General features: G+C 34.9%; 1 protein-coding gene across 6 annotated transcripts in view; it reads right to left on the bottom strand.

Moving 5' to 3' along the window:
* Nucleotides 1-27159, bottom strand: part of GABRB2 (gamma-aminobutyric acid type A receptor subunit beta2) — a 244433-nt gene that overhangs the window by 18698 nt on the left and 198576 nt on the right. For 5 of the 6 annotated variants that reach the window (XM_072824264.1, XM_072824263.1, XM_072824265.1 and 2 more), the window contains 3 exons: nt 25723-25875; nt 22152-22396; nt 17547-17660 (listed from right to left, as the gene is read on the bottom strand). In XM_072824264.1, the coding sequence (XP_072680365.1) occupies nt 17547-17660; nt 22152-22396; nt 25723-25875 (512 nt within the window). The remainder of the gene's footprint in view (nt 1-17546; nt 17661-22151; nt 22397-25722; nt 25876-27159) is intronic. The other variant, XM_072824266.1, reaches the window with a different exon arrangement.

Here is a 27159-nt window from a genome sequence, read left to right as displayed (position 1 = left end):
TATGGATCTGAGATTTGAACACAGACAGTCCTACTTCAGCGCACCACACTTAAGATTGATGATATACTAGGATTTATGTTCCCCTGAGAGAGTATGATTCCCTATTGTTTCAAGGGGGAGATATTTAGGAATATAAGCAGAGGAATGGTGATAAGAATGGGGCAGGAGCAGTGGGCAAATAAGAGATTATGGCCTGAGCTCAGAGATGGGGGGGGGCGGGCGGGAGGATGAAATGTGGCACTGGGTCTTTATAAAGAGAGAGTTAGGTGTGTCAGACATAGGAAGAGAAAGAAAGGGAAAAGGTAGAGAGGGAGGCCCCCTATGTCTACACATTATATTCAGTGTGTGCCAAGTTAGATAGCTTGAGGGACTTCATCTTTTCCCTCTGGTTCTTTCCTGCTAACTTTGACTTTGACTTCATTTTAGGAAGAACCACTTTGTGAAATGAGAGGGAGTCATGTTAGATTTTAAAGTAAGCTAGTACAAATATCCAAACTCTTTACCTGTAGACTGGAGGAACACTCAGGGTAAACCTGTAAGCATTCACCTTCTCTTGGGCTGAGGCATTAGTGGGCTCTGAAGTCACACTGCTTGGCTTAGAAGCAGACTGGCTTAAAGAAAAGGTCACAAAGCTCTGTGATCTTGAGCAGGATATTTCACCTTTCTGAGCCTATTTTCTTAGCTGTAAAATAGGTAGAACAGTGTCTGCCTTATTGAGTGGTTGTGAGGATTAAGTGAGAGAATTCATATAAAGTACCTAGAACAGTGCCCCATATGATAAACTCACAGAGCAGTAACTTTGATTAGACAGTAAGTGGGTCAATGAATTGAACTCGTGTCACATCATAATCAGGACAGGTTTGGGATGATAAACCAATGTCCAACTTAAGACAGTCATGGAAGTGGTGGCAGAGGACCACGCACAGCACCTGCTCAATTACTCTTTAAGAGATGAATGAAGCCATACACCTGTGCTACTACTCTCTGCTACAGCCCTTTGTCAGGGAGCTTCCTAGTTGGTTTTGGGCTGTGTGAGTCTTATAGTTTCAGTTGTCTGGGAAAGTGTCTAATGTTGAGACCTCCTTATTCACAGGCCTGAAAAAAAGAAACTGTGAATAATATTTTTTTCCTAATGCTTAATTTTGTTTGGTTCTTCATCCTTATAGTGGGCAGAGGCGAGAGGCAACTCAGAGTATTCCATTTTGTTTGCCAACAGGATCAGTAAAATTTGGGGAATGGAAAGCTTGCATCCATCAGCAAAACTACATTTTCAGATTTTTTTTCTGTTTTCTCTTACTTATGAGAAATATATCTCTCTCCAATTAAATGAATCTATAATGAGAGTTTCATTATGATGATAAAGGTGATAAGAAATTACATTTTATAGATAATCTTTATGCAGCACTATTTTAGATTTCAGTGTAGATAAGAGCATATATAGAGTTAAGTCTTAAAGGCATGAGTTTTGAAATCAGCTTTGTATTCTCACTTCTCTACTGGGCACTCCGTCAAGTTTCATAGCTTAGTTGAGTTCAGGTATCTCATCTTTAAGATGCAGTTATATCCCCTCATCTTGAAAAGAAAACCACATTACATGACGGTTTGTTTTAAGATTAAGATATTTAAGGAGCCTACCATCATGTCTGGCATACAGTTAGGTGTGTAACAACGGGTAACTGTGGGGCATCTGGGTGGCTCAGTGGTTGAGCACCTGCCCTTGGCTCAGGTCATGATCCCAGGGTCCTGGGATCAAGTCCTGCATCAGGCTCTCCATGGGGAGCCTGCTTCTCCCTCTGCCTATGTCTCTGCCTCTCTCTCTGTGTCTCTCATGAATAAATAAATAAAATCTTAAAAAAACCAGATAACTGCTATAATACTTACAACTTAACATTTCTCGGCTGGGAAAGAAAATGTAAATTCCTAAGTTTGCATAGGTAGGTAAAACTAATTCTTTATATTTCACCATTAGCACCTGCAGTGGGCTGTGGTTGTATCTATTCCACCCATTGTAACAATTGGAGAGACTGATCCTCTGTTGCAGATGTGGGCCTGACTGCTGTAAACCAGACTTGGAATTCCCTCTCCCCTTGCCAGGGTTGTTTCAGGAAAGGGAAGGCATAAATCAACGGAATCATTGAAAGAAAGAAAGGTTTGTTGGAAGCTTTTGGGTTAAAAAAAAAGTCCCTATCTTTCCTTCTGGATATGAATGAAGAAACATGGAGCCTTTTCCTACTGGCAGCCCAGAACAAGAGATCACTGACAAGATTTTGGATGGCTGGGTTGATCTCTCTTGCTCTTGCTCTCTCTCTCTCTCTCTTTTACTGTCCCTCTCTTTCTCTCTCTCTTTCTCTCACCCCATACCTCTGTGCATGCTTTGTGTGGACCAAATACATTAAAGGTGGGTAGAAAATAAAAAAGGTATTATTAACAAAATTCAAAATAGTAATTTCAATAATTTCAGATAAAATTCAACCTAGGATAAAGGTAAGGTCATGTAATATTCATATATATGTATATACATAAGATATATGTTTATATCCATATAAAATATATAGAGACATTTTTCCAAAATCAATAATCCTGTAAGAATAGTTTAATGTTATCCTACATTAATTTAATAAAAATGCCCTCCATTTACTTAAGTTACTTATGTTTTATCAAATGGCTTCATGTTTTCTCTATCATTGCCTTCTACAATGTCAAAATAATTTTGAAAGGCCAGGCAAGGCCTTATCATCTCACAGATTAACAAAAGTAAGATACAGAGAAATTCTTTTCCCAAAGTTGCAGAACTTTTCAGAGGCTGAGTTCGGCTCAGTGTCTTGGCTTCTTTAATACAAATTGCACTCTAGCTTGCTCTGCCAATGATAGAACTGAGGAAAGATATTTTAAAACAGCCTCGTATGCAATCTGTGATTAAATTGTGCAACTCAGAAAGAGAAATCTAGGTATAGATTCTAGCTTTAGTTAGTCCCAGCTCTACCATTAACTAGGTTATATGATCCTGAGGAAGTTCCTAACATTTCTGGGTTTCAGTGTCTGCATATAAAAATGAGACCTCACAAGAAAAAAAAATTTAAGTATATATGATGATGGATGTTAACTGGACTTATCATTGACAATCATTTTGCAATATATACAAATAATAATCATTCTGTTATATACCTTAAACTATTATAATGTTAGGTCAGTTGTACCTCAATTTTTTTTTAAAGGAACTAAAAAATGCAACTACAAGTAAAAGGAAGTGTTAATTAAAAACAACAAAAAATTATTTTGAGGTGAAGTTTCCTATCCCGAAGTGTGAGGGAGGCACAAACCATGCAAATGGACCAGCTGGTCCCAGAGTCAACAGAACCATCAGTCTAGTTCCCAAGGCAGCAGCCAGTAATCCTTCAGGGTTGGGACTAATTTATATTTCCTGGGCTAGCTCCTTGCTATTGAGTGTGGTCTAGAGATCAATAACTTTGGCATCTCCAAGAAGTTTGTTAGAAGTGCAGAATCTCAAGCCTCATCCTAGACCTACAGAATAAGAATCTGCACTTCAGCAAGATATGTAGATAACTTTTAGGCACATTAAAGATTGAGAAGCACTGGTTTAGATCATCTCTCAGATCTCTTAAAGTTCTCAAAATCAATGACTGTAGGATTTTTTTAAAAAGGAATTTTTTTTAAGGACCTTGGGTAGCTCTCAAGTCTGCTAAACCAGGTCTTCGATGTCTATATGGTAAAGGGTAGAGGAGTTCACTGGTAATTTTTTGTGCTCCCTTTTCAGAAGGCTGAATTAATCACAATCAAGGCACTGACTAAATCCCAGGGGAAGAGTGATCTGGAGAGGGAGATTAAATCTACTTCAACCAGTGCTCCCTGTACAGCTGGTTGCTGATAGCTTCTGTACATTTAGCCAATTACACGATGAATTACTCCAGGGAGAATTTGCCAAATGCACCATTCAATCTCACAACCCAACCCTTGATGGGGGACTGCTATTATCTGACAAAGCCTTATTAAATGTCTCTCTGTTCCATTTTAACACCAAATGACTCTTGGCTCTGAGATCTGAAGATGATTGTAGACAGTAAATTATTAAACTTTATAAAACACAGGCTATAGGTTGTTAAGAAATGAAGAAAATTATGAATTAAGGGAAATAGGAAAGAACATCAAATTTAAGCTGATGTTTCGCTAAAGAATAAAATATAAGCTAGACTCTGTCAGATATTGAAAACCCTCAAATAATAGCAACAACAGCAACAACAATAATAATAACAGACCTGGATTCAAATCCCAGGTTTGCAAGTCACTAGCTGTGTGACTGAATATGTTATTTCTCTCTGGACCTCAGTTTTGTCATTGGTAGAATTTTAGAGAACTGTAAGAGCATTTAGTAACTCAACAAGTTTCAAACTTTCACGAGCATCAGAATCATTTGGATAACGTGCTAAAATTTAAATTCTTGGGTCATCAGAAATTCTGATTCAGTATCAGTAAATCCAGGAATGGACTGGGGTTCTGCATTTCTTAAAGTATGGGTGATTCTGATGTTGTGGTCTGAGGATAATCCCCCACAAAAGGCTACTACGGGGCAGTGGATGGTAAAAAATTCAAATTAAGCATTTGTAAACTCTTGGTAAATGTTAGTTTTTTAGATATATTAGTAGTAGTTTAGGAGTGTTTTGCTCAATATTACAGACTAGGTAGGAGCAGGGATGGAACAATTTTCAATGCAGAATGGTTTCCTGTTTATTAGTATTTGTCAGAGTACTTTGTTGAAAATTGCAAGGTATCGAAGAAGGAGGCAGATCAAATTATTGTGTATTGTCAAGTCAAGGAGTGAAAGGCAGTGCTGCACAATGGTCAGGTAATGCCACAGAACGGGAGTCTTTGTTATTTAATTGGTGTGTGCCGGTGGGCTAGTCACTCTACCTCTCTGGGTATCAGTTTCTTCATTTATAAAATAATAAGATCATTTAATGTTTTTTCAAGGGTTAAAACTGTTTTTCTGTCATAGCCATGTATATCCTGGCAGGGCAGAACAGCTCCTTGCTTTTTTTTTCCCCCTGAGATGGAATGTGCCTTTTACTCTGTGAAGCTTTTCTAGAACATGCATTTAAAGTTAACATCTCGGGACGCCTGGGTGGCTCAGCGGTTGAGCGTCTGCCTTTGACTCAGCACTTGCTCCTGGAGACCTGGGATCGAGTCCCACATTGGGCTCTCTGTATGGAGCCTGCTTCTCCCTCTGCCTGTGTCTCTGCCTCTCGATCTGTGTCTCTCATGAATAAATAAATAAAATCTTTAAAAAAATAAATACATCTCAGTAGCATGAAACCCAGCATGTATCATGTGTATGTACTGTGTATTATGCATCCTAATTTAAAAGAATATAATAGGGCAGCACACTCTTCCATCAGACTGACAGGGGCAGTGCTTCTGAATTTAGAAACAAATCTTGAGACATGGGAAAAGTCAGAGTTCTGCCTTTGCAATCCTCTTCCCGGTAGACATCAACTTTGAGGTTAGCCCTTAACAAATGCTTACTCTCCGTGTACTTCCTCATATTTCCTCCTGCAATTCTTAAAATTATCTTTTGAGGATAGAACAGTCAGCTCTATTTTACAAATGAGGAAACTGAGGCTCAGAGAGCTTTCTCAGGCTGACATTATCTAATAAGTGAGAATTATGGGGCTTAAACTCAGGATGTTTCAAGTTCAAAATTGAGTAGGTTTGATGGATCAGGGTATGCCTGTGTTCTTAACAGGTGTGGTACTCTCCAAGAGCAATAATTTGATAAACTTGCTAAATGATCAACACATTTGTGACATTCCTTCTAAATCCGTGTCCCTTGTGAGAAAAGTTTAAGGCTATGCTGCAGCTGGCTGCGGTGATGGGAGCAATATGTATCTGAAAGACTCTCACAGAAAGGTGGCCCATGTTGTCAGCGTCAGGGGACCAACGTTCTCAACTGCTGAAGTCAATAACCCTCACCAGGGTGAGGAAATGTGAACTGCTCTAGAAAACAGTATTCACTGCTGAGGACCCTTATTGCAGTGCATTTCAGGGTGGCACCTGGATTAGCAGGCTTGTACTCCAGGATTCAGAGATGCTTACCCTGCTGTAGGGAGTCATAGCAGTATCTGGGACTCAGTGGAAGAAACTCAGGTGGTATCTTTGAAACTGGCCCAGCTTCCAGAAATTTTCTGCAGCAGAGGCTAGGCTAGTAGTACTATTGAGAGGCCAAGAGACAGCTGATTTATTGCTGAGAGAGATTTCAAAATTATGTCAGGTTCCATTTTTTTTTTTTAATGTCTCCCTTGGTGCTCTTTGCCAAAATTAAACAAGCATCAAGCAATTCTGTAAACCTCTTCTCAGCAGAGGCCATAAAAAATTCCTAATTTCTTTAGGAACATAGGACTTGCTGGAGGTACTTTACTTATATTGTTTTTTTTTTTAAACAATTTAATATTAATAGAAGGATGGTTAATAAAAATTTAATGCTAGTCCTCAATTCCCCATGCTACCCATGGAACACACAGCTTTCTATTTTTCAACAGTTCATAATGTTTCCAGAGTTTTCTCAGTAATAACTGTATTCACACTATGACTATTACTACATTTCCTAAATTCTGCGATTTTAAAAACTGCAAAATACACCATTAATTTACTGGCAGGTTTTTATAAAGGAGAAAAGGAAAGAAATTAAATGTTTATGATAAGCAAGGTACTACCTTCAGGTAAGTATCATACTAAATTTCAGGACCTTTTCAAAAGTGAAGCTTTGTCTTAAAATTGAAAGCTATTGCATGTCTTTGCTTAAAGACTATGTTAATAATCCACAAGGTGTGCTTGACATCCAGTACTGATCTAACAACATGGTAGTGGTATATTAGGGGTATTATATTTCAAAGTCTAGAATGGAATGGAGCACCTGAAGAGGCAAAGTATTGCTACTACTTTGAAAAACCACAAAGTGTTACATATATACTTTTTCTGTTGTTTGTTAAATTTTGTTTACTGGCAACATGGGCCCTCTGACTAAACAAATATGTTTTCTAAAATTAACTTCTTGGTTGTGATTCTCACTCTAGGAAAAAACCTAACTGAAAGGAAATGAGTCATATTTGGTAAATGTTGGCCTCCTTGTAGGACAGGAGATAACCAGGTTCTCTGATTAAGAAGGGATTCAACAGAGAAACTGACCATGCAATGGGCAAGGCTATGGCAGTAAGATTCAAGGGCTTTGGTCCTGGAAATGTGTTTTATCAGTGCATGCCTAGGTGTCTGTTCAATTTACTTATTTATAAAAATGGGAATTACATTTACCCTCTATGTATCTGGTTATTTTTGAGGTAATTAAATGAGCTATCAGAGGAAGCACACTGAAAAAGTATAAATATTATACCAGGGCACAATATGATTATAATCTAAGGGACCTGCATGCTTGGCTACTTACCATCTTGTTTATAGCTTACTATTTAACTTACATTCTAATTTATCCAATATAAGAATTATATCTCATTTAAATGAGTTAATTTTAGAATAGCAGTTGGATTCATAGTACTTTTAGTTGTTCCTAACCCAGGAAATTGTTTTATAATATTTATCTCTATAGACATTTTTCCACAATTTTCCAAAAGGAAAGTTATTAAATAAAATGGTTTTTAACCACAGCGTATGATATAAACTCTGTACTGAAATGTTTATAAATTTTAAATTAATAAGCTATTGCTTGCAGAAATAAGTGATAGGAGGTTTAATCAAAAGGAAGCTATGGAAAAAAAAGGAAGCTATGGGACTAATGAATTTTAGGCAAGAAGGCACAGTTAACATTCTAGAACTACATGATTTTTAAGATGGATAAGATCACATCTTATTTTGCAGGACAGGTTGACTTCTTGGATATTACAAGTATGGCTTAAGTGTCAGAATTAAAACTTAAATTTTGAGTCTCTTGAATTTCAGCTTACTGTAATGAGTTCAGAAGATTAATTTTTTCCTGGGTAACTATATCTGCAGGGATCCACGGGCAGTGTTGCTATAGGTATGTCTAAGCTTGAAAAAAAGAGACAAAGATCTCTGCCTAACTGTATCACTGGTGACAACACCGACAAGAACGTTGGACAGTATGGGCTTGACTGCTCCTGAGGCACACCAGTTACTGTTCAGCACAGACCATTCTCTCTTTCTCTCTTCTTCCTTCCCTCTCCCTAGTTCCTTCCTTCCATCTTTCCTTCCTTCTTTTTCTTTCTGACAACAATAATTATTAGAATAGAATATAAGCAATAATTTTTAGAAATGTGTATGTACTATTTATATGTAATTGGTTTATTCTGGTTAAGTGATATATGAATTATTGGCAAGAGGAGGAATTTTAACTGTGTGTGGTTTGTGTCTGTATGAATGTGGTAGGTATGGTGAGTTAATGTGTGTGTTTGTGTGTGTAAGAAAGAGAGAATGTAATAAATGGATCATAGGATCATATTGGCAAATCAAGTGGGAATATGAACATATACACACACACTGTCTTAAAATTTAAAAGTAATATACATTCATCGTAACAGTTCAAACACTACAGAAAGACATAAAATGAAAAATGGAAGTGTTCTCTAATCCCATCCCACTCTCCAAATGTAACCACCGGGAAAATGGATTTTTAAAAATGTAATAATGCAATAATACTTGTGCTTTTGGTTTTATCCCTGGAAAAATAAAGTTGACCATTATCTTTCACTAACAATAATATATTATTCAAGACAGATTAAATGTAAAACATGAAACAATGAACTAAGTATGAAAATGAAAAAAAAAACTTTCAGGAAAATTCATTGGATCTAACCTAGAGTTTCAAGAGGAATTTTTATCCATTCCAGCAAACCCAGAAATTATAAAGTATAATTAATTAGACAATATAAAAATTGAAAACTTGTTATAGAATGAGTGAAAGCTTAGGGAAAATATCTGCAATGTACATATTAATAAATGGTTAGCATATTTATTATATTTAGAACTCTTGAAACTGAAAATAGAGTAGTGGATAAGAATAACCATAGGCAAGGGGCTCTTGGGTAGGTTGGTCAGTTAAGCCTCTGCCTTAGGCTCAAGTCATGATCTCAGGGTCCTAGGATGGAGCCCCGTTTTGGGTTCCCTGCTCAGTCGGGAGTCTCCTTGTCCCTCTGCCCCTCCCCCATGCTCTCTCTCTCTTAAATAAAATCGTTTTTTAAAAAAAGCATAGTAATAGGCAATTCAAAGGAAAGCTGATTCCAACACCACGTAAATATGTGAAAAGTTATTAGGTTGCTTAAGAAATATGAAAAATACAAATTAAAATAAGAAAATACCCATAATAAATTGTGAAGAATAATCAATAATCAATACTGTTGAAGGGAAAATGAGAAAGAGAATCTGCTCATATAAAGGTACAGATAACTGTAATGGATGTATGAAACAATGATCATAGGGACTTCTGGGTGGCTCAGTCAGTTAAACCTTTGCCTTTGCTTCAGGTCATGATCCTGGGGTCCTGGGTTGGAGCCCTGCTTCAAGCCCCCTGCTCAGCAAGGAGTCTGCTTGTCCCTCTGCTCCTCCCTCCTGCTCTTGTGCCCTCTCTCTCAAACAAACAAAAAAATATCTTAACAAAAATTATTATAAAACATTGGGATTGTTTTTCCTTTCAAAAAGTGGGATTCAAAAGTGGGATTATTAAGTGAAAATAACCATGTGCTTTAAAAAACAATTAGTAATTAGAAAGAGGACAAAAAATTGTGTTCCTTTGGAAAGAAAAGGTTTATTTGATAAGAATGGCAAAAGAAAAACAAAAATACAGAAATTAAACATGTTTACAAGCTCAAATATATTATTCTTTTTTGGATTCTAGATTTCTTATCTTGTTTTACCTAATTCACGTTTATTAAAATATATATATATATGCATGATTTTCTGCTCTTTATGTATCTTTTCCTCTTTAAAAAATATTGAGCCCTTTGATTTATCTAGAATTTAATCCGCAGGAAGGGGTGGGTTAAGTGTATGGTATTACATTTAAATATTCCCAAATGGTCATCCAATTACTTGCTACTGTTTATTAAATAAATCACATGTTCCCAATGATATGAAATGATACTTTCATTAATAATTTAATTTTCTTATGTTCCTAAAGTCAATTTCCATGCTCTTTATTTAGATAGCACTGACTCAGTGCTATACTGCATTAATCACTTTGGTTTTACAATTCATTTAAACTTCTGGTAGAGCTATTCATTTCTTATTTTTTTTCATTTTCCTGATTCTTCACATATATTTTTCTCCCCCAAATCTTTAGAATTATTGTGTCAAATTTCTAAAACAAGCCAGTAAAGAATCAAAACTCCAAAGGAAGCCACTGGTCATCCAATGAGATTACACTAAACTCAGAATAATTTAGAAAAAAAATCGATTTCTTAAAATATTACCTTTTTTTTAAAAAAAATAAGTTTTTTAAACAAAGTTTTCTTTCATCAAAAACATTTTATTCGTAAAAGGGCTTTTTTCTTTCCTTCCAATATATTTTTTATAATTTTTCTGTATATAGAAAAGCTATGGAAACTTCCCTTTCTCCTTTTTCATATGGTTTTTACATGTTTCTCCCAGAATTTTTTTTTCATAAGAGTGAAATACTTTTCTTTCCTTTTCTAACGTTTCATATTTTCTCTCATGTAACTTCATTGGCTAATCATTTTTACAAAAACAAATAATAGTGTGATGCTAAGTATCCATTTCTTGTTCCTGTCTTTACTTTTCCACCCTAAAACAAAATGTCAGAGAGAGAGAGCTTTTGGTTAAATGAAGAGAAGTAAATAAACAGCAGGAAATATGTATCATTTCCCAATTTCCTAAGGGATTTTAAATTTATAACCAAAAATGAATGCTGAATGCAATAGATACCTTTGTATATCTCTTAGTAGTCTATTGAAAGGATGCAAAAATTTTCACCTTTTCAATGTATTACTGTGGTACATAATATTATAATTTTGTTTAGAAATGACAGCGTGGGGATCCCTGGGTGGCGCAGCGGTTTAGCGCCTGCCTTTGGCCCAGGGTGCGATCCTGGAGACCCGGGATCGAATCCCACGTCGGGCTCCCGGTGCATGGAGCCTGCTTCTCCCTCTGCCTGTGTCTCTGCCTCTCTCTCTCTCTGTGTGACTATCATAAAAAAAAAAAAAAAAAAAAGGAAATGACAGCGTGTGGTTATGTTGTAGTTTGCTTTTAATATTCTCTGGATTAAACTTGATATTTAAAGTTTTTTTTTCTTCACTGAAATACTCATTAATGAAGTGGATCCATAGTTTTTTTTTTCATTAATTTTTGTTTTTTCAGATATGGAAGTATTTGCTTATAATGTTTGATAAGATGTACTGTTGAAGCCTTCTAGGCTGGAGTGGGGTTGCAATGTTTTGTCAGTTTTCTTAGTTTTATTTTTGGTAATTGCTCTGTTTTTGTTTTCTCTTTCTGCTAGGGTCAGTTTTGCTAATTCATATTTTCTAAGAATGACATGTATTTTATCCACATTTTCTGAGATCCTTGCATAATTTTATTTTAATTTCACCTTTTAGAAAAACAATTGTGTTTTTAAAAAAATTTCTACTTTCCCTCCCTCTTTCCTTCTTTAATAAGCTTTCCCTGTTTTCCTTGATCAATTAGTTTTCTATTTCACTTGTATCTTAAAAAATTGATTTATGGACAGCCCAGATGGATCAGTGGTTTAGACCGCCTTCAGCCCAGGGCGTGATCCTGAAGACCTGGGATCGAGGTCCACATCAGGCTCCCTGCGTGGAGCTTGCTTCTCCCTCTACCTATGTCTCTGCCTCTCTCTCTCTCTCTCTCTCTCTCTGTCGCTCATGAGTAAATAAATACAAATATTAAAAAATTGATTTATTTGTACATTATTTTGACTTTCTATTTTGTTAATTTATAATTGATCTTTATTAATTACTTCCTCCTGCTTCTTTTAGATATATTGCTGATCCTTTAACTTCTTGAATTGTACGTTTAAATCTCTTCTTAAAACTACTTGCTAGAAAAAAAAAAAAACTACTTGCTAGAAAGCTATAGCTTTCCAACTATTATTTTAACCACATCCCTTGGGATTAATTACATAGTATTTTAAATTGCCATTATTTTCTAGGTGTTCTTCAAATTAATTTTTATTGTATCTTTGACACATAAATTGTGTAAAAATGAGGTTATACAACTAATAAACTTTATTAAATACATTACTCAGGTAATGTTTTTGTCATTTTATCTTTTTGTTTCCTATCATTTTATTTGGATGTTATTTCAGGTTTAACTTTATGAATTACATATAAATTATTAATCAATGATAACACATTCATTTTGGATTGCAATTATTATAAAATATCTCTCGTGAATTTTTTTTTACCTTCAATTCATCCTTATAATGTAATAATAGTCATAATATTAATATACTGAAAAGTAATAATATCCAGTCCTCAGTTATCCTCAGACTTGTATTTGCTTCATTTGTTTTTGCCTGTGACTTTACATAGAATATTTCTCAATACCTTTACTTTACAGGTGCCTCTAATATATAGTATTTTGTTGAGTTTAGTTGCTTGATTTAATCTTAGAATCTTATTCTTTTGACAGGCAAGTTGAAAAGGTGCTCTAGTTATAGCAGTTAGGACAAGATTGGTCTTACTTCTATCATCTAAATTTATGCTCTAAATTTGCTTTAAATTGCCCTTATCCTTATTTCTGATATCTAGCTTTAGCTGCTTTATCTGGATCTTTGTTTACTTTATTTCCTTCTTATTACCTAAGGTTTTTATACAATGAGATGTCAGTTCATTATAACGATCCTGATCCTCAAACTTCCATGCTTCAGTAGATACAACAAAGATCTGGGAGATAAAATGCAGATTCCTCTGCTGTCCCACTAAAGATTTTGATTGACAATGTCTCAGATGGAATATACTTTTTAAGTGAGCACCCTAGATGACCCTACGTAGGCAGTCTATGGTATAACCCTTCAAGAAACACAGTTGTACTAATCTATGTTAATTTTAAACATATCCTTAATCTTCAACTTCTTGATTCATAAACTCTAAAGATAAAGAGTAAATGTCAAGTTCTTGTTATGAATTAGGAAACAAACACTTTCTTCCTCTTCAACAACATACATCCTGATTTATTCTTTTTATATATTATTTAGTACTTCATTTTAAAAAATACATTGACTTGGGACATCTGGGCGGCTCAGTGGCTGAGCGTCTGCCTTTGGCTCTGAGCATGATCCCGGGATCTGGGATGAGTCCCACATCTGCTCCCTGCATGGAACCTGCTTTTCCCTCTGCCTATGTCTCTGCCTTTCTCTGTGTGTCTCTTACAGATAAATAAATAAAATCTTAAAAAAATAAAAATAAATCGACTTATGTTTTATTCCGTAACTTTAATTTCTAGAGCTGTATAGCTGTCTTTATTTCTGAATGTTAGCATACTAGCTTTTCCTATTCTAAAGTTCCTTACTTTGACTACCTTTAATTGGGGCTAGAATTTTTATGAAGCTTTTCTTTTAAAATAAGGTTTTGTGGATGCTCTATTCACTAAGACCTTGGATACTGAGGATGGCTTATTTTCTTTTGCCTTTATTTATCAATAATATTCTTAGGTCACATTTTTCCCCCCTCAGAGCCCTGTAGCATTTTCCATTATTTTATAAAATTTAATATTGCTATGGAGACCTAACTTTTTTTTCCTTCCTTGTAGATCATTCACCATTTCTGCCTGGAAGTTTAGTAATGTCAGAAGGATATAATAAGGGGGTAATGAGATTATATAATTTTTACCTTGGAACCCAGTATATCCTTTTGGCTTACTGATTAATTTCATCAGAGGTACGTATAAATATATAATGTCTAGCATATTAGTTAAGAGTGTAGCCTCTAGTCATATTTTCTGTTCAACTATTTCTTAGTTGTCTATCCTTAAGCAAGTTAATTACACTCTCTGGGTCTCAGTTCATCATCGGTAAAATTATAATTATTACAACAAAGGATAATACAAGGACTATGTCATGGCATAATATATATGAAGTATCTAAAAACAAAAAAAAAAACATTCAGTAAGTATTCATTATTATAATCATTGACATCAGATTTTTTCTATTCCATTCCATCATTTAATGATGTTTAGTCTGCTGTACCTGTTTTACATATTTATTCTGTTTTTTTATAAGTGATTTTTCTCCCTGCACTTCTCTCCATTTGGCATGATTTTTTACAATCTGAATTCTATGTTACTGCCTTGGTTTTTTGCCACACTTACTCTCTTTCTTACTGTTTTAGATTCAGTTACTAGTACCTAAAAGATTGTATTGTCTTCATTTTTGCCTTCTTAATCACCTTCTAGCTCCTTGTTTGTCATCCCATCCTTGATCTTTTGTTTCATATTATCTTTCAATTTTTGGTGAGGGAAATTTTAATTTATCCTGAAATATATTTTTTCCAATAAGAGTTATTCTCAGTCTTCAGCATCCTGAGTTACTTTCTCTCTCTACCCAAGAAGAAAGACAGAGACACGGTCATTTATAGTTCTCTTGCAGAGCTACCATGCTGTTTCTGTGCTTAGATGCATCTAACGTGTCTCCCCATTTGCTCAAATATAGCTTGCATGGATTTGGCTGGGTTCTGCTTGCATGAATACTGGCCCTGCTTATGCCTCTCTGTCTCTCTGTAGAACTTCAGTTTGAGTTGAGTGTTAATTGTTTTTCTTTTGTTTTTCTATTGCTGTTTCACTTTCTATGGCTTTTGAATGGAGAAGATATAGGTTTTAGATTCTTCTACCCTCACTAACACTTTTCCAATTGGACACAGGCATCAGTTTTCTGTCTCTCTGTCATTTTAGGGACTGAGTGAAACTGTGTGTGTTTGTGTGTGTGTGTGTGTGTGTGTGTGTGTCTGTGTACTGCCATGCTCTCATATGGTGCTGGTAGGTATGTAAACTATAGTAGAACTTTACTAGAGAACAACGTGGCAATCTGTATCACCATTTTAAAGACACGTACTATTTTTACCCAGAAATCCATTTTAAGCAATATATCAAGAATTAATGGTGTGCAAATATGTCAGCAATGGAGTGCTTAGAATTGTTTATAATGGAAAACCACTTGGAAACAATGAAAATATCTAACAATAGGTGCTCATTACATAAATTATGGTACATATACTAATAAAATATCTTATAGCTATTAAAATGGTATATATTATACTTGAAGATACAAAAAAGCAAGTGGAAAATAGCAGTTTACACAATAGCAGAGCAGAGTCTTTAAATAGGGGTATGTCACTACCTATGAATAAAAGGCATTTTGACAATGATTACACCTGGGTGTGGAGGTACAGAAAGTTTTCATTGCCTTTTATACATTAAAAAATCATGAATTGGTTTTATAATTAGAAAAATAGTTATAGAACTAAGAAAAAATGAGAAAGATACACACTGTCTTCTACCATCTCCAGAAAAATAGTAGCTATTTATCAAGTGCTCTCTCTCTGGAACTACATAAGACCCTTAAAATAATTATCTCATTTAATACCCTCAGCAGCTCCAGGAGGCAGAAATTAGTATTTTTAGTTTCTAGTTGAGGAATCTGAAGGGTGGAAAGGTTAAAAACACATCTAATGCCACATAGCTCATAAAAGACCATGCCTGAATGTAAACCCAGTTCAGTTTGATTCTAAAAGTCACCATTTTTCCAGTGGACCTTACTGCCTCTGAGGATTTTCACATGCATCTTGATGTTTTTACAGGCATATTTAATAGCTAGCTCACTTTTCAAACTTTTGAGTAAGTCCTTATTTCATACACTAAATTTGAACTTAAAAGAGAACTCAAAAGACAGAATAAAGACATACCCAACAACAACAACAAAAAAGCATAAAAGAAGATAACATTAAGATTCATATTTCAATGTAAATCATTGGACATTCTCTTTAACATAATGTTTTATGAAATAGGGTAAGAGTTCTTAACAAATGAGGATCTAAATCATGATATCAGAGAGTATCATTAACTTTTTGAAGCCATCAGTTGAAAAATTTAATGCACCAAAGAGGTGAATTTCCTTTGAAATATTCTCACAATCTGGAGATTTTCCTGAATTTTCATATAACTTTACCCAGTCACTGGAACAATCATGCAGTATACTTTGGTTTTGGTTTTGAAAAATATTACATTCTTCAATCGGTGTTATCACAAACCCAAATTCCAACTGTCAAACGTGTTTTCTTCTAAACGATTAGCATTCTACCCAGAATACTGCCCAACCAAATAGCTGTACTTCAATTTCAACAAGATAGCTAGACTTAAGAACAGCAGCAACAGCACAAATGAGATAGCCTAAGAGAACAGACATGGTAGGGGCTGGGTGTTTAGGGGATAGGGCTAAACTAGTGATGCTAAAATTTCAAACATCTCTTCTCCTGGGATCTACCTAATACAATTTATCAGACTTTGTTACTATGCACACCACAGCCAAGTAATAAAGTTATAAGGCAGGTTAAAACACCAAAACAGAGTAGCAATTTAATAGATAAACCATACCTTTCTCCCACCCCATAGGCAATAAAAGTTTGGAATTGAGGAACCTTGAGTCAGAACAGTAACATTAGGGAGGAAAATGATACTCAGAAGATTCAATAATAGTTTATCAAGCATCAAGTCCTCATAGAAAAGATTCACAAGCATTCACTATCATTCACTGCCTCACCAAGAAATAGAAAATTTAAAAATATGTAGTTGGATAAGTAGTGGATGATAAGGTAGAATGGTGAAAATTCTCCTTCTTCTCCAATGTGGAGGGAGATATGGAAGATTTGCCAATTAAGAATTGCAAACACATAAGGATTCAGAAACTAAACTGTAAGTATTAGACAAAAAAATGTTTTCTTTGGAATTCAGTTAAGTCAAGAGCTATAACAAGGAACAATCTCAATTACTGCCTTTTACCTATCATTATAATAGTGCTGAGTCCATCAAGGTAATAGTTATTTGTAATCTATATACCAATAAAGCAACAAGGACTTGATGCAAACATAACATTCCTAGACATAAATTAATAATCTAGGACAGAAAATATAGGTCTCTAAGTTCTGAGCCAATCAACAAAAGGATGTATAATTCTCTATCTATTCCACTAGCCAAAAGAAACACAAGAAAACTAAGAAATGCCACGGCATATAATGACATTCTATCCTCTCAATACGAATGAAAAGGAATCTCAAAATATGATGCACTTGGTTTCTTTCTCTAGCACAATAATAATGACTGAGTAGAACACTGAAACTTAGGCTCATCATAGCTATATTAAAAACAAACAAACAAACAGGAAAACCCCATTAGGGTCTCATGAAAATATTTAACTTATTTCCAAGTCTCTGTGGATATAAGTCCATTGGTTATCTGCAAAGACCCCATACATTATTTTACAGGGAACAGCTAAACAAATTGGCTCCAACAGAAATACAAATAAATGGATTAAAAACTGGCTATCTAACCGTATACAGAGAGAAATCGTAATTGGTAGTCCGTCTAGTTGGGGAGAGGTTTCCAGTTGGGTCCCACAAGGATCGATATTGGGTCCCATTTTGTTTAATATCTTTATAAAAAATCTGGAAGACAAAGTAGAGAATGTGCTAATTAAGTAGACTGATGCCACTAGATGAGGATTTGTGGTTAAAGTAAATTGGATATAGATAAATGTTACTGGTCTTTAGAAAGAGTAGAATTTTGAATTAGCTGTATTTTTTTTTAATGATCATTTAAAAAAATCTAATTCCAAGCACTAGAAATAAATAGATTTAAAGGTTTTAGTGGCTTTGCATAACAAAAATTCAGGCATAATGGAAAAAGGCAATACAGAGATTCACAACACCTATGAATGTAGAATAAAGGATACTCCCCAAATGGAGATCTTTTGGCACAGCTTTATTTGGAAAATTGGTAGTTGTGGCTCCCTCAATGCAATTAAGATATTGGAAGCTTTTCAGATATGTAGGAGTCAAGGTGCTGAAAAGGCAGAAGTAACAAATTCTCAAAGATAAATATATATAAATATAGTTAGCTATTGGCAGCAAAATAAACAATGAACAACATAAATCTTAAAAGAAAGGAGTATTGAAAACATAAAGGCATAAGCAAGAAAAGGAAGTGAAATTAATCAAGAGCAAATTCTATAAGGAAACACACACACATACACACACACAAATAGAAGAATGCAAGGGATAATAGGAAGAGCTCTCCTAATACTAGGGTAGAGAGAGAAAATATAAATATAAGTATAAACATTAACAACTCCAGGCGACAGTTGGAAAAAAGTAGATCTTTGGTTGGTTTGAGGTTTACTGAAATTCCTTGGTATTCTACAACTTCATTTGTTACATGGAGACAATGAAAGTGATGCTGTTTGTTGGCCATGGACTCTCATGAGTAAACAGATTTTTTTTTCAGGTGAAGTCAACTGAATTGAATATATGGACTAACGTGAAATTAGCTTTTAAATTATATATTATTTTTATACTTCCTAGCATAGCAGAATGCATACCAGACTGGGAAATCCAGATCAATCTCAGAAATTTTCATTTTGTTATGCAAACTTGGATATTTTACTCTCCTTTAGAGCCTTAGTTTTCGCATCAATTACATGGCAAGATGAGAATTGTTTTAAGAGCTGCATATACTTTTGTTAAATTAAAAACACGGGAAACCAATACAGAGAAGAGATTGGAAAAATGTGGAAGTATGCCACTGAAGAAGCTATAGTTGGCTTCCACCTGGCTAGCCTTCCCATTTTCATCCCTCCCTGACCTCAGGACAGAGCAAAGTTTAAAAATCACTTTAGATGATCTGACATGCTGCTTGCATCTCTAGGATGCAAGGGAAGCTAAAAAGGTCAATCTCTCTCCTAGTGACTGATTTTTCTAGAGCATCTAACAATACTTAGCTGATTATATGTGCCCGAGCTTTTTTTTTTGGGGGGGGGGGAGAAAAAAACAGAATTACAGTTGAAAAGAAGGGACATTCTTGATAAAAAAAAAAGTAGAGTGGCATTATTCATGATGCCAACACAAAAGAAAGTGATGTGCAATCAGAGCCTTATGTAGATCTCTTTTAACTTTTCATGCTGGGATAAAAAAGAAACCATGGGAATCTGGAATGTGAGATGGTTACTTTTTTGCTTTAATCAAATCAGGATGGCTCTAAGTATTCTGGCCTAAGAAATGATAAAGTTTGTAGTTGGTTTGCTATAGACTTTATAGCTAATACTTGTTGAAAATTATTTCCTTGCATTGGCTTTAAAACTTCTAACATGAAACATTCCTCAATAGATGGTACTCTCTTTTAGGAATAGGACTGCACCGTGTATGCTATATATTTACTGTGCAAAATATACAAAGAAGCTTTGGCAATATGTCTGCAGACTGTAAATTTTACTTTAAAAGTAAGAATTCCTATCATCTATAATATTTTAATATTTTATTAGTATTTACTACTTACTGTTTACTATATATTGAGGACTATGTTACCTCTGTATACATTATCACAAGTAATCTTCATAATAACCTATGAGAGAAGAATTAACCCCATTTTTACAGATAAGGAAACTGAATGGTGAGAGTCTTTCTTGTTTGCTTATTTTGTTGTTTATTATGTATTATCACAAAACTGTAAATGGACGGTAAACACTGAAACTGACTAACTCCAAAATACTTGTTTAGAACCGTTGTATTAAATTAAAACTTCTGATGTCTTGATATTATACATCTTGATTAAAGAAAGTGGAGAAACCACTTGTGTTTAAGAGATTTAAGAACACAACAAGCATCCTGTATTTTTCAGGACCTCAGTTTCCTATATTTGAAACTAGAAGACTGGATTAGAGTAGGGTTTTTTAACCTCAGCCTTATCGATATTTGGGGCTGGATGTTATGAGGAGGCTGTTCAATGCACAGAAGGATGTTTGGCAGCATCCGTGGCCTCTATTCACTACATACCAGTAGCAATCCCCTCCTCCCAGTTTTGACAATCCAAAGTATAGACATTGCCAAAGATCCTCTGGGGGAAAAATAGCTTGTATTTTGAGAACCATGTACTAGAAGAACTCTGATATCTTTTTTGTTCTCTCGTATTCTAGGCTCTGAATTGTGGGTCCAACTTCAGCCAAGAAGATGGGCTTTACACCACTGCAGGGTACTTGCCCAGTAAATCATTCTCTATCTGCATCTCAGTACATTGAATTTAAACTCTGAAGCTCTCCAGGTTCAGTCTACTATAAAACTGCCACTCTCTGGCTCTTAAATTTATCATTTAAATGCAAATTGGGATGAAAAAAGTAGAGTAGATGAAAGTGAAAAGAGATCAGATGTTATCTTATTAAGTCAGCATTTCATTAGGCAATTGATTTAGACTCATTTCAAACTGCAGCCCTATGAGATAGTTTTGTTTGTTTGCTTATTTATTTATTTATTTATTTATTTATCTAAAGCTACTATTTCAGAGAAATCATAGAATTGGTTTAAAAGGCGTTCTTTCATTTGACAGACTGAGAGGGCCATAATGCTAGCTTGGAACCTATTGACAGATTCTAATAAGTGAAACCTCAGGTACTGTAAAGAAATTGACAATTTTCTAGACCCATGGTTCATTAGCTTTTGAGGGCCATACTTAAAATTTACATTATTACAAATATCATCTCCCAGGGAAGGAGTGACTTTTCTACTTTTCTTAGAGAAAAGTCCAAAAAAAAAAAAAAAAGGCCTATGGATATGGAAAACATTAGTGAGTTAGAAGCTTTCATTGGGTTTGCTCCAAATAAAATTCAACTGTAGAGATTAAGTACAGTGTGCTATCCTTGGAATTCAATTGAAGTTAGAAATATTAAAATGTCAGTTAAATAATGATTGATATGGTTAATAATTCCAGATAGTTTAAAAGTATTAGTTTTCCTAGTTTCATCACTATGATCTATTTTTTAAATTCAGCTCTATGCACTACTTTATAAGCACTATTTATGGCAGATATTAAAATAAGACCTTGTTTTTTGTCTAATATGAAGGATTTAAATTTCGACTATAGGAAAATACATATATAAATATTCTCTTAGTGCAGAAAGCTTGATAGAGGAAGCCAGGTGAAGTCACATTTGGCTAGTAAAGAGGGATAGATCCATTGGGATGGCTGTCAAACACCTCAAAATGGAGATTCTAAATCTTGGCTGCAAATTAGAACATTTGAAGAATTTATAAAAAATATGATGCCCAGGCATAATATAGTACATTCAAGTAAGAATTTCTGGGAAAGGCACCCAGGCTTCAGTATTTGTTAATGCTCTCCTAGTGATTCAATTGGGTACTCAAGGTTTACAACCACTGCCTTAAAGACTAATCAGGGTTTACAATTGCATGGAAATCATTCTTTGACTATACGTAATTTAAGCAAGATGGTGTCTCTTATAGTCACGTGCTTCAGTGATTTTTAAGTGGTATGTATGCAAGGCATTAAGTGATTATCTGTCACTGAAGGAGGAAACTATTCTTTTTCCCCTCCACTTATCTTTCTACTCTTCTGATGACTTCAAAGAGAAAGACTTCATTTGTTGTTTGTGTCTCTATTGTACATCTCTGTACTTATTTATCTCCCTTTTAAATCAGAGAATGGGCTCAGGCTTGAGCCTTCATTTAGTATAGCCTAGAATTTAATAACGTAGTTTCATATTTCTTAAGATTATCTTCCAGCAAGTAATATTGATTTAAGTGATATAAAATTTCCTTTTTTAATTAAAGTGAGTAAATATAAATAAATATAAAGTAAATAATAGTATACATTATACTCATATTTGGAAAATGTCACAAGGGTAGTTCTCAGATGACTATGGTTTGGGCAAACCTAGTGTTAAGTAAGGTAAGGGGTATCCAAATGTTGTATCATGAGCTTTTGGCCCTAATTGTGCCTCCATCACTAATTAACTTTATGATTTTGGAAAAACTACCCATTCTCTTCCCTGGGCCTTGGTTTCCTCATTTGTTAAACAAGGCTATTAACCTATATTGCTGGCATTCTTCTATGAGTTTAACAAGCAAAGGGGGCTTGCCCTCTGAATTTACCTTGTTGACATCCAGGCGCATCTTCTCATTGTTGGCACTAGCAGCTTTCTCAGCTGCTTTCTTTTGGCGTTGGGGTCCCCTCCCAAAAAAGATGTAGTTGACCAAAGCATATTCCAGAAGGGCCATGAAAACAAAGACAAAGCACCCCATAAGGTACATGTCAATGGCCTTCACATAGGGAATTTTAGGGAGAGTCTCCCGCAGGTGGGTATTGATCGTGGTCATTGTAAGGACAGTTGTAATTCCTGAAAAAAATGGTAGAGTTAGAATAATAATGTTCCTGTTTCCTGGATACTTTCATCATAGTTAAAGTTAATTGTACTTGTTTACTCATTCATATATGCCACAAAATACTTACTGAGTACTGATTACATACTGCCCTGTGATAGGCCCTGGTGATACATTTAAATCATTAATTTACAGTAGCATTAATCACTCTGAAACTTTTCCTTTATTTATATTTTTATATTTATAGTTATATATCTTGTGAGGGGCTAGAGATGTGAATTAAGGGCTATGGTAGACATGTATGTTGGGTAAGCATTGATGATACAGAGAAGATTCTAGTTGAGTTTCATGATATGGCAGGAGTCAGGTGAGGAAGTGGAAATCTGGAACTGAGTCCTGAAGGATACATGGGAGATACCCAAACAACCAAGGACTGGAGGTTAAAGGTGTGGTAGAGAGAGCTTTTGTAAAGGGGTGCTTTGTGTGTGGGGGAGAAAGTACTTGGCCTATCAAAAGCATCTCAAGGAAGTCAGTGTCAGTACATTTTAGGATATGACAAGAAGCACAATGAGGAGAGTGAAGATTAAGTAAGGCTGCATAATGAAGAGCCATATATACAGAGCCTAATGGGGAGTCTGAACTTAAAACTGAAGGCAAAGTGGGGCCATTAACCAGCTTCAAGCAGGGAGGCATAGGTGTCCCTATTATGCCTAATTGTGTCTAGGACAAACATTCTGGTACTAGTGTGGAGGACAGAAGGAAAGCATAAGAGATAGGAATAAAGAATATCAGCTAATAGTTTTCCAGAATAATCTAAGTAATAAAGAGAAAATAAATTAAATAATCATAATAGTACTGAAATCCATGAATACATTATACAAATGATATATAAAAATGACTATAAAAATTTGGAGGCTGGAAATGATCGGTAACAGAGAGGCAGGTGTCTAGCCCTGAGGTTTCTGGATTGGGCAATTAGGCATGTAATGCACAGACAAATAATATAGAAGCATTATGAATATGGGAAATGGCATACTGGATCAGGTTATAATTGTTCATCCCACTGAGTGGTCATCTCCAACAGTGAAGAGTAGTTTCCCTCTATAATTGGAGGGAAAGACAGAGAAAAGCCAGGTAAAAGCACTGGGAGTTCAGAGTCCTGAACTTGTCCCAGAGTATGACAAGTTCGACTTTTATAGCAAAATAATGATGTAAAAATAGAGCCCAGAGATCAAGATCACACAGATGGGAAACTGTAAAATCAACATTTGAATGGGTGTCTCTGACTCAGAAAGCTGAGTTAAGTTTCATTTCTATGATTTTTTGGGAGTATAAGTTTCCCACTTTAATTTTATCTCTTTAAAAAGAAAATAATTTTTGTATTGTTTTTCTACATGCTCATAAAACAGCTACAGAAAAAAATAAATTTGCACATCTGATTTTGAACAGGGCCAGAAAAACTGTTCTTGCTTTAGATCTAGGTGTCTTAGAGTTTTTGTATTTTTTCTAGAACATCAGTCATTTTGAAACATTTCCCAGTTTTGTTTATCTTTTCATTATTTCAACTAGATTACTCTGTTCAACATGTATATTATAAAACTAACAATGCTGACTTTGCTTTTTATTTCAGTCTCATTTTAAGATATTTCTAACTCAAGTAATAAACTACTCACATTAAAAGACATTTTACAAATTTCTTTTAAAAAAGTAAATAATTTATTATTATTCCTGTAATAGACATAAAATTGACAGTAGATTTTCACTTTGGAATAATATGATATTTACAAATTCCATTCATTACTTTATTCAGCAAATATTTACTGAACACCATTCATTGTGTGAAATATCATAGGTATAACAGAAGCAAAATTAGATATGGACCTTTCTTCAATGTATCTTTCAGTACCACGAAGAAAAAGGACAACACAAACCAAATAAATATGAATTATAACTGCAATTGGTTTACAAAGGGAAGTTCTCTAGTATTTTAAAAGAATATATCACAGATGACTAGACTCAGTTCAGGAGGTCATTACTTCTCCTTTCCATCTTGAACCACCACAATCTCACCTTAACACAGCAGCCAGAGTTATCCCTTTCAATCTGAAATCCAATCATGTCACCTCTTCACTCAATGACTCTCTAATTTCACTCAAAATAAAAGTAAAGCCTTTATCATGGCCCTGCAACTGCTTCAGAATCTTATAGTCCCCTCTCCCCAACTAATCTTGACCCTTGAATTCCCTCTTGCATTCTGGCCACCTCACTGACATCCTTGGCACTTTCCTCCATCAGGGCATTTGACTGGGTTATTCCTATTCAGACATCTAAGTAACTCTGTCTTAAGTCTTTGTTCCATTGATAGTTTCTGAATGAAGTTAACAATGATTATTATGTAAACTGTACCTCTTGGCATATCCAACTGCCCCTACACCTTGCTTATTTCCCTCTATAGACTTACTGTATTACCTAGTTCACACGTTAAACAAAATAAGTTTATTGTTTTTTTGCTGCTGGCACATCTTCCATAAGGGCACTGTTTTATCTCTAGTGCCTAGTAAATTTGGCACATAGTAGGTGTTCAACAAATATTTGTGGAATGAATAAATGAATGACTTCTCTAAGGAAGTGATGATTGAATTGAAATTTCAGTGGAGCAGTTAACAGCCCAACATTTTAAAAGGCTTAGTCAGAACTCAAAATAATAAAAATAGTGTAAAATATCATAATTTACTATATCTGGAGTTAATAATATAAAAATGTTCATGAAATATAATTTATTCTCTTCCTCTGGTATTAATAATAGAAAAAAAATCAAGCACAAGATAAGCAGTGCTATGGATGATTTCCCAGTACTCTTACTTTGTTGTCTTCTGCCCTCTACCATGCTACTGCAAAATCTTAATAAGACTTTAGAAGTCTTTTTCCTCTCTGTTAGTTACATAATACATTTCCTTGTCTTCCACTCAGAGAGAAAAAAAGAAAAGATGGAAGGAGCTCTACCAGGTAAGGAGTTACTGATGCAAATTGAACAATTATCAAGTGATATTACATGAACTATGCTTCAATAAAAATATTAAATTGATGGGACTAATTTCATTACCAACTGCTATATGGTTAACTAATTTTGACATGAAAGAGTTTTAATTTGTATTTAATTGATTTAATGCTGAATTAGATAACCCAAAGTCTCATAGCCAAATTCTTGTAATGTGCATAGTCCAATCTTGTCACACATCATAAATACCAGGGTAAAGAAAGTATGTGAGTGGACGTGCCTGCGCATACACACACACATGAACACACAGAGTCAAGCTCCATAAGCAGTTAGAAAATAGCCTACCTAATGCCACTCTTGCAGCTGATGCATCATAATTAATCCAGAAGGAGACCCAGGAGAGGATAGTGATCAGGATGGAAGGCATGTATGTTTGCAGAATAAAGTAACCAATGTTTCTCTTAAGCTTAAAGCTGAGGGACAACCTTGGATAGGAACCTAGAAAGGCAATTTTAGAACATCATCATTATCAATCAGTATTTATAGGATATTTCCTTTTAAGGACCCTAAATCATTTGTTTATTTTCCTTAAATTCAATTTTAGCTCCTGGTGAAGCGCACTTTTTCCTGCAAAAGTAGTCTGAGGACACTGGGCTTTTAATTAGCAAGAGTGACTCAGTGTTAAGTACACCCATGACGCCGTGTAATTAAAAGACTTTCAGATCTTCCATGTTCAGCCTCCAGCAGTGGATCAAAGATTCTCTATAGCTATGAAGACAAGATCATTTGGAACAGCCCCATTGTTCCACCTCAGTGGTTTCTCAACAAGGCCATACTGTCAGATTTTTTGTTTTTGTATACAAGAATAAGGCTGCATAGTCTGCTCATATTTTGGAATTTTCTTCACAAGCCATAGAATTCATTGTAAATCTGGGATCAATGTTAGGGCAACTCCCTAAAGTTTTGTGAAGGTTTTTGTGTATATGGATCATATTTTTTTCTAATTCCATTGATTCTATCAAAGTTTTAAAGGGATTCCTAACTCATCAAAAAGTGGAGAATCCCTGTTTTCAAAGAATATTTGTGGGAGACAAAACTAAAGGATCAAATTCAGGATCAAATTCCTGAAGCTGGGTCCTTTAATTGTGATGACCTGGGGAACTACTCTTTAATAACTTTTTAAACAAGATACATAACTGAACATAGTCTTAGAACATAGAAAAGTCACAGTGTTAAGTAGAATGTGTTGGGAGTGATATTCTTCCTAATATTAAGAGAAAACCATCTAGCTATCTTGGGCTCAAGTAAATGTCATAATATTGAAGAAAGAATATTTTAAGTGTGAACTCATTTCTATAGTCTCAGGGATTCAAAGGACCTCAAATTTAGGAAAAGTTTCTGATAATTATTTTTTAAAGCTAGAGGCTACATTATATTCTTACTAAGTTATACAACTCTTACTTGAAGTAGTTTGCAGGGAAAGGAAGTGCCTGAGTCCTTAGCAGAAGTATGATTAAAAATGTATGATTACAGTACTAGCTATTCCTGTGCCTGGGGAATTTATTCCAGTAAGAACAACATAAAAAGAAATATTCCTGTGGGTTTATTGTTTTTTCCCTTTAATGAGTATATAGCAAAGTATTACTTTCCTGAGCTTTTTTTGTTAAAATTTTATGCTGACGAAACCAAATTTGACAACCTAAGACCTCAATGCTGGAAGAGTAACAGTGGAGAAAGCAGCAGGATAATCTATCTGAACATCTGGAAGGGCTTTTACCTCCA

Source organism: Canis lupus, chromosome 4 (genome assembly GCF_048164855.1).
Source record: "Canis lupus baileyi chromosome 4, mCanLup2.hap1, whole genome shotgun sequence".
Taxonomy (NCBI): Eukaryota; Metazoa; Chordata; class Mammalia; order Carnivora; family Canidae; genus Canis; species Canis lupus.
The sequence above is the reverse complement of the archived record's forward strand: the minus strand, read 5'-3'. Positions and strand labels throughout refer to the sequence as shown.